The sequence below is a fragment of the Pelophylax lessonae genome (assembly GCF_965119305.1).
Source record: "Pelophylax lessonae genome assembly, chromosome: 13".
In the NCBI taxonomy this organism is placed as follows: domain Eukaryota; kingdom Metazoa; phylum Chordata; class Amphibia; order Anura; family Ranidae; genus Pelophylax; species Pelophylax lessonae.
The window spans coordinates 3,868,087-3,880,521 of record NC_138780.1 but is presented as its reverse complement, the minus strand read 5'-3'; the positions used below and the strand labels follow the sequence as shown (position 1 = coordinate 3,880,521).

General features: G+C 45.9%; 1 protein-coding gene across 1 annotated transcript; it reads left to right on the top strand.

Annotated features, from left to right (window-relative positions):
* Positions 1-5,949: 5,949 nt before the first annotated feature.
* Positions 5,950-11,616, top strand: LOC309569897 (protein S100-G-like; the record flags this gene model as incomplete). The annotated part of the gene is made up of 3 exons (XM_082275888.1): positions 5,950-6,000; positions 10,014-10,160; positions 11,388-11,616. 3 exons carry the CDS (start codon positions 5,950-5,952, stop codon positions 11,526-11,528), a joined length of 339 nt encoding a protein of 112 aa, XP_082132014.1. The 3' UTR covers positions 11,529-11,616.
* Between the last annotated feature and the right edge of the window lie 819 nt (positions 11,617-12,435).

The following is a 12,435-nucleotide window of genomic DNA, read 5'->3' as shown; positions in this document are numbered from 1 at the left end:
ATAAACCCATGTTTGCTAAAGCGAGGAAGGGTTAAAGTTCTGAAAATGTTCTTATCGTCTGCAACTTCCTGCCCCGGTGACAACCAGTTTTTTCATGCCTTGTATGGGTGTCACAGGAGGAGGAAGTGAGGGGAAATCTCCCCAAAGGGGTCACAGACAGAAAGAACGAAAAATGTAACTCTTCTCCACTCCACCCGAAACAAAGGAAAATATTTTAGCTGGAGTTATGATTTAAGTGTAGCATAGGCAGGGTTAGTGTGAGGGCGGCTTAGGTGAGGAAGAGCGCCCCCTCTCTTCTCTCTCTCCCCTCTGTCCTCCCCCCTTTTTCTAAATCTCTCTGAAATACTAATTGAAACAAGCTTTATTGGCAGGACCAAAAACATTTTAGCATCACCATAGCAACAGAGGAGTTATTATGGGCTGGACTCGCTCTCTCTTTCTCCTCTCCTCAACCCTCTCCCCTCTCCTCTTCCCTGTCTATTCTCCTCTCTCCTTCTCACCCCCCCTCTCCTGCCCCCCCCCTTCTCTCTCTACCCCCTCCTCTCTCCCCCCCTTCCTTTCTCTCCCCTTTCTCTGCTTTCCTCTCCCTTTCCTCTACCCCCTCTCTTCCCTCTCCTCTCACTTCTGTCTCTCAGTGCTCTCTCTCCCCCCACTCCTCTCCTCTCTCTCATTGCTCTGTCCTCTCCCCCCCCTTTCCTCTCCCTCTTCTCTCTATCTCACCACTCCTCTCCTTCCTTCCCTCTCTATTCTCCTCTCCTCTCTCCCTTTCCTCTCCAACTCTGTCTCCCCCCCCCTCCTCTCTCATTTCTCTGTCCGCTATTCTCCTCTCTCTCTCTATTCTCCTCTCCCCCCTCTCTTTTCTCTGTCATCTCTCTCTTCTCCACTCTATCTTCGCCTCTCTCTTTATTCTCCTCTCCCCTCCTCTTTCTCCCCTCTCTCCACTCCCCTCTCCCCCCCTCCACCCTCTCTCTCCCTCTCCTCTCTCATGTATCCGACCACTCTCTCCCTCTCCCCCCTCCTCTCTCTTTTTCTGTCCTCTCCCCCCTCTCCTCTCCTCTCCCCCCTCTCTCTCATTTCTCTGTCCTCTTTCTTCCTCTTCCCTCTGTCTCACCCCCTCTCTTCTCTCTAATTTTTCGGTCCTCTCTTCCCCCTCTCCTCTCCCCTCCACCCTCTCCCTCTCTCTCATTTCTCTGTCCACTATTCTCCTATCTCTCTCTATTCTCCTCTCCCCCCTCTCTCCTCTCTCTCATTTCTCTGTCCTCTTTCTTCCTCTTCCCTCTGTCTCACCCCCTCTCCTCTCTCTAATTTTTCGGTCCTCTCTTCCCCCTCTCCTCTCCCCTTCTCTCATTTCTCTGTCCTCTCCTCTCCCTCCTCTCCCTCTCCTCTTTCTCTCTCCCTCTTCTCTCTTCCCTCTCTATTGTCCTCTCTCTCCCCTCTGTCATTTCTTGATCCTCTCCCCCCTCCCTCTCTCCTCTCTTCCCTCTCTATTCTCCTCTTTCTGTCCCCGTTTCTCTCCTCACTTTCCCCCTCCTCTCTTATTTCTTTGTCCTCTTCTCTCACTCTCCTCTCTTTACCCCCCTCTCTTCTCTTTCATTTCTCGGTCTTCTCCCCCCTCTCTCACTCCTCTCTATTCCCCTCTCTCCTATTGCTCTCCTCCTCTCTCTTCCCCTCTCTCATTTCTCGGTTTTCTCCCCCCTCTCTTTTCTCCTCTCTCTCTCCTATTGCTCTCCTCCTCTCTCTCTCATTTCTTGGTCTTCTCCCCCCCCTCTCCTCTCTTCCATCTCTATTCTCCTCTCTCTCCTATTGCTCTCCTCCTCTCTCTCATTTCTTAGTCTTCTCCCCCCCCCCCTCCTCTTTCCTCTGTATTCTCCTCTCTCTCTCCCCTATTGCTTTCCTCCACTCTCTCCCCTTATTTATTGGTCTTCTCCCCCCCCCTCTCTCTCCTCTCTTCCCTCTCTATTCTCCCTTCTCTCTCTCTCTCCTATTGCTTTCCTCCACTCTCTCTCCTTATTTATTGGTCTTCTCCCCCCCTCTCTCTCCTCTCTTCCCTCTCTATTCTCCTTTCTCTCTCTCTCTCCTATCGCTTTCCTCCACTCTCTCCCCTTATTTCTTGGTCTTCTCCCCCCTCTCTCTCCTCTCTTCCCTCTCTATTCTCCTCTCTCTCTCTCCTATTGCTCTCCTCCTCTCTATCATTTCTCGGTCCCCCCCTCCCTCTCTATTCTCCTCTCTTTCCCCCCTCTCTGTCATTTCTTTATCCTCTTCTCTCTCTCCTCTCTCTCTCCCCTTATTTCTTGGTCTTCTCCCCCCTCCCTATTCTCTTCTCTCTCTCCTATTGCTCTCCTCCTCTCTCTCATTTCTCGGTCTTCTCCCCCCCCCCCTTCCCTCTTGATTCTCCTCTCTCTCTCTCCTATTGCTCTCCTCCTCTCTCTCATTTCTCGGTTTCCCCCTCCCTTCCCTCTCTATTCTCCTCTCTCTCTTCTATTGCTTTCCTCCACTCTCTCCCCTTATTTCTTGGTCTTCTCCCCCCCCCTCTCTCTACTCTCTTCCCTCTGCATTCTCCTCGCTCATTTCTTTATCCTCTTCTCTCTCCTCTCCTCTCTCTTTCTCCTCTGTTCCCTCTCTCTCTCTCCTCTCCTTCCCCCTCCTCTCTCTTCTCCCCTCGCTCTCATTTCTCTCCTCTCTCTCTCCTCCCCTCTCTCTCCTCTCCTCTCTCTCTCCTTCGCTCTTCTCTCTCTCTCCTCTCTCTCTCTCTCTCCCCTCTCCTCTCTCTCTCTCCCCTCTCCCGCTCTCTCTCTCCTCTCCTCTCTCTCTCCCCTCTCCTCTCTCTCTCTCCTCTCTCTCTCCCCTCTCCCGCTCTCTCTCTCTCCTCTCCTCTCTCTCTCCCCTCTCCCGCTCTCTCTCTCTCTCTCTCCTCTCCTCTCTCTCTCCCCTCTCCCGCTCTCTCTCTCTCTCCTCTCCTCTCTCTCCCCTCTCCTCTCTCTCTCCCCTCTCCCGCTCTCTCTCTCTCTCCTCTCTCTTCTCCTCTCTCTCTCCTCTCCTCTTTCTCTCCCCTCTCCCGCTCTCTCTCTCTCTCTCGCTCTCTCCTCTCTCTCTCCTCTCCTCTCTCTCCCCCCTTTCTCTCTCTCTCTCTCTCTCTCTCCCCTCTCCTCTCTCTCTCTCTCCTCTCCTCTCTCTCTCTCTCTCTCTCCTCTCTCTCTCCTCTCCTCTCTCTCTCCTCTCTCTCTCTCCTCTCTCTCTCCTCTCCTCTCTCTCTCCTCTCCTCTCTCTCCTCTCTCTCTCTCCTCTCTCTCCCCTCTCCTCTCTCTCCCCTCTCCTCTCTCTCTCTCTCCTCTCTCTCCCCCCTCTCCCGCTCTCTCTCCTCTCTCCTCTCTTTCTCTCTCTCTCTCCCCTCTCCTCTCTCTCTCTCCTCTCCTCTCTCTCTCTCTCCTCTCTCTCTCTCTCTCCTCTCTCTCTCTCCTCTCTCCCCTCTCTCTCCTCTCTCTCCCCTCTCCTCTCTCTCCCCCCTCTCCCGCTCTCTCTCCTCTCTCCTCTCTTTCTCTCTCTCTCTCCCCTCTCCTCTCTCTCTCTCCTCTCCTCTCTCTCTCTCTCCTCTCTCTCTCTCCTCTCTCCCCTCTCTCTCCTCTCTCTCCCCTCTCCTCTCTCTCCCCCCTCTCCCGCTCTCTCTCTCTCTCTCCTCTCTCTCTCTCTCTCTCTCTCTCTCTCTCCCCTCTCCTCTCTCTCTCTCTCTCTCTCTCTCTCCTCTCTCTCTCTCTCTCCCTCTCTCCTCTCTCCTCTCTCTCTCTCCCCTCTATATATAATAACTATGTAGGACAGGCATTATATAAAGCACAGAAGATGAAAGGGACTCGTCTGACTCGTCTTTCTCTTTTTCCTGCCTCCTCTCCACAATAAAACAACGATTGATCCCATCCCCCCCCATTAGTATCTTTTTTCTCGGTGAAGATAATTGGTTACATTGCTGCGAAGGGCGATTCTTCCCAGAAGGGGTTAATCCCCCCCCCAGGTAGGCGGTGAAAAGTCAGAGACATTTTACTAAAAGTTTTACCAACATTTCGGAAGAATTTTGTGAAAAGAAGAGAGCCAATGAGGAGAGGAGGGAGGGTGATCCCTCCCCCCCAAAATCCTGGGCTCATCCCTCTCCGATTGGGCGGCTCCCCTGGGTGTGGCGCTGTCCTGTCTGCGTATATAAATTCAACGTCAGATATTAACGGGCACCACACCGGCTGAACTCTCCTCTCCGTCCTCCAGAATCTGACATTGAGAACATGGTAAGTGAGACTCCGCTGTCCGCTATGTGTACGGAGGAGGGCGTGGTACCCAATGTTATGGCCAGCTTAGCACGGGTCTCACCTCGCCCTATGGGGCTTCCTCTTATGGGGGGTCAGAGGATGGTTCAGGTTCTGATCTCCATAGGTCATGGTCACCTGTGCAGGTGGGCAGAATGGGGGTCAGTGGTCTCAGAAACCCCCGGAGAATGGGGGGGGGGGTCCACTCAGAGATCGGAGAATAGGGAGTTTGGATTGGGTGTGGCTTCAATCCCCACCTCCAATCACAGATCAGAGACTTCTTTTGGATAAACAGACGCAATCTGCTCAGAGCTTGTCTATCGTTCAGCTACGGCATAACCATGCATGCTCGGATTGCCCATGTGTGCCTGTTTATGCTGCCATAAGAGGGGGGGGGGGGACTCAACAGCGATCATCAAACAGGAACAGCCAATGCCATTTCCTGACTTCCCCCAAAAACATCTCACGTCTGTAACCGGGAAGTCTCCAAAGACTCGGGAAGTCTCCTTATCCCCCCCCCCCCATCCTCAGGGGTGGTCTGACCTGGAGGTGCAGCCAGGAAATTTCAGCCAGCATAAACATGACTGCTTGGCATAGCCGTGCGCCCATGTTTGTGAGGAGGGGCCAGGAACAACCAGCCAGCTTGAACATGACTGCTTGGCATAGCCGTGCGTCCATGTTTGTGAGGAGGGGCCAGGAAAACTCAGCCAGCATAAACATGACTGCTTGGCATAGCCGTGCATCCATGTTTGTGAGGGGCCAGGAAAACTCAGCCGGCATAAACATGACTGCTTGGTACAGCCTTGCGTCCATGTTGGTGAGGAGGGGCCAGGAACACCCAGCCAGCATGAACATGACTGCTTGGCATAGCTGTGCATCCATGTTTGTGAGGGGCCAGGAAAACTCAGCCTGCATAAACATGACTGCTTGGCATAGCCGTGCGTCCATGTTTGTGAGGAGGGGCCAGGAAAACTCAGCCAGCATAAACATGACTGCTTGGCATAGCCGTGCGTCCATGTTTGTGAGGGGCCAGGAAAACCCAGCCAGTATGAACATGACTGCTTGGCATAGCCGTGCGCCCATGTTTGTGAGGGGCCAGGAAAACCCAGCCGGTATGAACATGACTGCTTGGCATAGCCGTGCGTCCATGTTTGTGAGGGGCCAGGAAAACCCAGCCGGTATGAACATGACTGCTTGGCATTGCCGTGCGTCCATGTTTGTGAGGCGGGGCCAGGAAAACCCAGCCGGCATGAACATGGCTGCTTGGCATAGCCGTGCGCCCATGTTTGTGAGGCGGGGCCAGGAAAACCCAGCCGGCATGAACATGGCTGCTTGGCATAGCCGTGCGCCCATGTTTGTGAGGAGGGGGCCGGGTGCTGCTGGCGCTGGAGGGGGACAATGGCCATCAGATAGATATTCCCAATCCATGCGATCGATTACCCCTCCACGTTCACTTATTGGCTGACTGATCAAAAGGAAGGGCGGGGTTAACCCTACGCGCGCCACTTATCGGTAGCGGTGGGTGCGGCAAATCTGCCCCGCCTCTCCTTTTCAGTTTGGACAATTGGCCAACGCCTGTCCTCCATTTCTGCCCCAGGGAGTTTATTTTGCCTCCCGGGTGTGTCAGACATCAGAAGGTACACATAATTTACATTATATTTACATGAAGCCGCGGTTATTACCGCCCGAAGGCGCCATTTGTTTTTCATACGCAGTAAGACGAGCGAATAATATAATAATCATAATGATAATAATAAAAATAATGATATTGCTAATAATAACAATGTATTAGGTATAAAATAGTGAAATGATGATAATTATAAAAATTATAGTGATAATAATAATGTATTAACAGTAATATTAGTGATAATAACAATATTAAAAATATTACCAATATGAGTGATAATAATAAAAATAATAGAGATAATTTTAATAAGAATACTAAAAATAATAGTGAAATAATAATAAAGATGATGATGTTAATTATAATGTATTAACAGTAATATTAGTGAAAATAACAATAATAATGATGATAAAAGTAATAATAATAATAATAATAATGATGATGATGATGATGATGATGATGATGATAAAGGTAATAATAATAATAATAATGATGATAAAGGTAATAATAATAATGATGATAAAAGTAATAATAATAATAATAATGATGATAATAACAATAATAGTGAAATAATAAATATAACCATAGTAATGATTATAACAATGAACAAAATAGTGAAATGATAATTATAAAAATGATAGTGATGATGATGATGATGATGATGATGATGATGATGATAATAATAATAACAATGTATTAACAGTAGCATTAGTGATAATAACAATACTAAAATAAATAATGTTAAAAATTTTAATACAAATAATAGTGAAATAATAATACTAAAAATAATAATAATAATGATAATATTAAACAAAATAGTAAAAAAAATAATTATAAAAATGATAGTGATAATAATAATGTATTAACAGTAATATTAGTGATAATAACAATTCTAAAAATATTACCAATATGAGTGATAATAATAAAAATAATAGAGATAATTTTAATAATAATACTAAAAATAATAGTGAAATAATAATAAAGATGATAATGTTAATTATAATGTATTAACAGTAATATTAGTGAAAATAACAATAATGATGATAAAAGTAATAATGATAATAATAATGATGATAAAGGTAATAATAATAATAATAATAATAATGATGATAAAAGTAATAATAATAATAATGATGATAATAACAATAATAGTGAAATAATAAATATAACCATAGTAAAGATTATAACAATGAACAAAATAGTGAAATGATAATTATAAAAATGATAGTGATAATGATGATGATAATAATAACAATGTATTAACAGTAGCATTAGTGATAATAACAATACTAAAATAAATAATGTTAAAAATTTTAATACAAATAATAGTGAAATAATAATACTAAAAATAATAATAATAATGATAATATTAAACAAAATAGTAAAAAAAAATAATTATAAAAATGATAGTGATAATAACAATGTTTAACAGTATTATTAGTGATAATAATAACAATAATAATGAGAATAATAAACGTAATAGTGGTGGTGATGATGATAATAATAATAATAGCAACAAATGTATCATTAGTAATATTAGTGATAGTAACAATACTAAAAATAATAATGATGAAAATAATAGTGAAATAATAATAATACTAATAATAGTGAAATAATGATGATAATAATATTATTAATAAAATAATAATGATAATAAAAGTAATAGTGATAACAATATTAATAATTGTAATAATAAATAATAGTGAAATAATAATAATATCTATAAAAAAGATAGTGATATTATTATCAATGTATTAACAGTAATACCAATACTAAATATAATAATAATAATAATACTATTGATGATAATAAAAAAAAAAAGTGAAGTGATGATAATATTGTTATTATTAATAATAATAATAATAATATTAATAATACTAATATTATCATCATCATCATCATCATTTCACTTTTTTTATTAAAAATAATATTAATAATATTATTACTACTACTATCATTAACAAAGTATTAACAGTAATATTAGTGTTAATAATACTAGAAATAAAAATGATAAAAATAATATTAAAAATGATAATAAAACTATAAAAAAATAATAGTGATAATGCTAATAATAATGTATTAACAGTAATATTAGTGATAATAATAATACTAAAAATAATAATAATGCTAATTATAAAATAATAATAATCATATAATAATAATATTAATAATACAAAGTATCATTTTGCACAGATGCAGATTAAAGATGTAACATAATCCATTTATAGGGATCTCCGCCCCCTCTCTGCTCATTTGCATGTTACCCCCCACCCCCGCGAAGTCCTATAGTACACAATAGAGAAATGAATGATGATTGGTCGTGTATAGAACACGCACACATCCCCCGGAGAACTTTGAATATTGAAATCTTTATTTAGTAAGAATGCATCTCAGGCAGCCAATCAGAGCTCATCATATGCTAGCCTGATCTCAGTGACCTGTGATTGGCTGAACAAATATCGCAGTTTATAGGGTGTCGCCCCGGAGGATCAGGTGAAGATCTCACAGGAGGATCTCGGTGTGAAGTCAATAGTCCAGCTTGATATCTACAGAGTCAGTGCACACTGCTGACATGTTTCAGGCACTGGGGGCTGGAGGAGGGGTTTAGGCCAGTGGTGTGTGTGTGTACGGGTTACAGGACTCCGGAGAGGTGACACCAAGCAGCGTAGGGTGCAGAAATTGGTGTCACTCCCCCCCCCCCCCCTTTGGCTACACAGCACACAGTGTAAATCCCATTATTATAATGAGCCCTTTATACTCTGGCTGCTGCGGAGGTGGCAGTTTGCGGCGGCCCAACCGGACAAACCGGACTGAAAGTCCTGACACCGAGACAAAACCTGCCTAGGACACGCCCACCTAGAAGCCGCAGACAATCGCCTGAGGGCAAGGCGGAGCCAAAGACATTAAAAGTAACCAATAAAATATTTAGTAAACCTTCTTTGTCAGGCTGGAGTAGCTGATGGGCGGACCTAGTGCCTGACCCCCCCACCCCCCCCCCAGACTTTGTGCCTGACACCCCCCCCAGACTTTGTGCCTGACACCCCCCCCAGACTTTGTGCCTGACACCCCCCCCAGACTTTGTGCCCGACACCCCCCCAGACTTTGTGCCTGAAACCCCCCCCCAGACTTTGTGCCTGAAACCCCCCCCCCAGACTTTGTGCCTGACACCTCCCCAGACTTTGTATTTCACCCTCCAGTTTTTGTTCCTGATGCCCCCCAGACTTTGTATCTGACACCCCCCCCCCAGACCTTGAGCCTGACACCCCCCCCAGACTTTGTGCCTAACGCCCCATCTCCTCAGATTTTGTACCTTACCCCCCCCCCCAGACTTTGTATTTGACAACCCAGACATTGTGCCTAAAATGACTAAGTATCTGACACCCTCTCAGACTTTGTGCCTGGTGCCCCCCCCCTAGATTTTGCACCTGACATTCCAGACATTTGTATCTGACACCCCCAGACTTTAAGCCTGACACCCCCCCCAGACTGTGCCTGGTGGCCCTCAGACTTTGTATCTGACATTCCAGACATTGTGCCTGACACCCCCCCCCCCCAGACTGTGGCTTGCCCCCCACTCCCCAAGATTTCGTACCTGACCCTCCCCCAGACTTTGAATCTGACACCCCAGACTTCGTGCCTGACACCCCCCCCCCAGATTGTGCCTGATGGCCCCCCAGACTTTGTATCTGACATTCCAGACATTGACACCCCCCCCTCCTTAGACTTTGAATCTGACACCCCAGACTTTGTGCCTGACACCCCCCCACCAGATTTTGTATCAATCAACCTCCCAGACTTTGAGCCTGCCCCCCCCCCAGACTGTGGCTTGCCCCACTCCCCAAGATTTTGTACCTGACCCTCCCCCAGACTTTGAATCTGACACCCCAGACTTTGTGCCTGACCCCCCCCCCCCGGACTTTGAATCTGACACCCCAGACTTCGTGCCTGACACCCCCCCCCCCCCGACTTTGAATCTGACACTCCACACTGTGTACTTGACACCTTCTTAGAATCTCAGTCAGTCTTCTGAACCCCGTGACCCCCCCCAGAGTGACCTTGGAGGGATCAGTCGCTGTGTAATCTCTCCTCTCTTCTCTCTCCAGGATTTTAAGAACACAACCGTGGAGGATTGCATGACTCTGATGATCCTGAAATTCGAGGATTACGCCCGCAGAAAGGACGGCGATGCAAACACCCTGAACACCGACGAGCTGTTCGACCTCGCCATCGCTGAATTCCCCACACTCTGCGTAAGTCACACCCCAGAGGGCAGCCAATCCCATCGCTCGAATTATCTCATATGATTCCTGACCCCAATATAGAGATGGGCGAAATCTCTCCATTGTGGGAGGGGCAGAGACACAAACTACTGCAGGAAATCTCATCATTGTGGGAGGGGCAGAGACACAAACTACTGCAGGAAAACTCACCATTGTGGGAGGGGCAGAGACACAAACTACTGCAGGGAAATCTCACCATTGTGGGAGGGGCAGTGACACAAACTACTGCAGGAAATCTCCCCATTGTGGGAGGGGCAGAGACACAAACTACTGGGGGGAAATCTCCCCATTGTGGGAGGGGCAGAGACACAAACTACTGCAGGAAATCTCCCCATTGTGGGAGGGGCAGTGACACAAACTACTGCAGGAAATCTCCCCATTGTGGGAGGGGCAGAGACACAAACTACTGCAGGAAATCTCCCCATTGTGGGAGGGGCAGAGACACAAACTACTGCAGGAAATCTCCCCATTGTGGGAGGGGCAGAGACACAAACTACTGCAGGAAATCTCATCATTGTGGGAGGGGCAGAGACACAAACTACTGCAGGAAAACTCACCATTGTGGGAGGGGCAGAGACACAAACTACTGCAGGAAATCTCACCATTGTGGGAGGGGCAGAGGCACAAACTACTGCAGGAAATCTCACCATTGTGGGAGGGGCAGAGACACAAACTACTGGGGGGAAATCTCCCTATTGTGGGAGGGGCAGAGACACAAACTACAGGGGGAAATCTCACCAATGTGGGAGGAGCAGAGACACAAACTACTGCAGGAAAACTCACCATTGTGGGAGGGGCAGAGACACAAACTACTGTGGGAAATCACACCATTGTGGGAGGGGCAGAGACACAAACTATTGCAGGAAATCACACCATTGTGGGAGGGGCAGAGACACAAACTATTGCAGGAAAACTCACCATTGTGGGAGGGGCAGAGACACAAACTACTGTGGGAAATCACACCATTGTGGGAGGGGCAGAGACACAAACTACAGGGGGAAATCTCACCAATGTGGGAGGAGCAGAGACACAAACTACTGGGGGGAAATCTCACCATTGTGGGAGGGGCAGAGACACAAACTATTGCAGGAAATCACACCATTGTGGGAGGGGCAGAGACACAAACTACTGGGGGGGAAATCTCGCTTAAAAAGTAAAATAATCAAAATGAAAATTTGTCCTAATTCTGTCTTACAGGGAAGCGGGAAGAAGGATGAGGTCCTGAAGGGAATCATCGGTAAGATGGACGTGAACAACGACAAGAAGGTGACCTTCGAGGAATTCATGTGTTTCTCAGCTTCCGTGGCCATTGCCATAAGGGAGATCTTAAAGAAGTAGAGGCGTCCTGAGCGCAGGGGGCGGGGCAACATTTACTGAGTTCAGCTATTGTGCAATATTTCAATAAAAATATTTGGATACAACGTCCGTCTCATCTGCAGTTTTTGTGCTAAAAATATTGTTTAGCTCGTTACGTCTGGTCAGCTTCCTAGGAATGATTTTATTGGTCGATTTCTCTGACTTCATATAATAGTGGAAATGGCTGCCAACGCGCAGCAACCAATCAGAGACAAGAACCATAAAACTGAACTTTACAGACAAAATAAATTATTATTTAGTATTGTTGCATGTTCTGAGAACCAGGAATCAGGCTGCCAGGGGGAGGGCTCTGTAATAGAAGCCAATTATATTACAGCACTTTGCAAGGCCTCCTAACATGTTTCAGGCACTGGGAGGAGTTGTACCCTCTGTTTGTCACGTAAATGGGGCCGTACTGCAACCGCACACAATGCATGCCGTTGCAGCGTGGTGGTCTGGCATTAAGAAGGCTAAAATATGTTTTGAGGATGCTACATATCATCGCCCCTCAAATATTCTATAACTTTACATCAATTCAATGCCACAATAGCGCCCTCTGCTGTTCTCCTTTATATAAAATCTTACATTGGTACAAAGCTATAACCGTAACAGCGCCCTCTGCTGTTCTAATTTATATATAACCGTAAAAAGTTGCAATAGTGCTCTTCTGTTTATATATTATCATACAAAAGCTACAACAGTGCCATCTGCTGTTCTAATGTGTGTGTGTGTGTATATATATATATAATATAATATAATGTGTCTGATATATACCGCAGTGCTGCACAGAGATCATTGAGCCGGTCACATCAGTCTCTGTACCAGAGGAGCTTACACTCTAATGTCCCCTCCCCCACAGTCACATCAGTCTCTGTACCAGAGGAGCTTA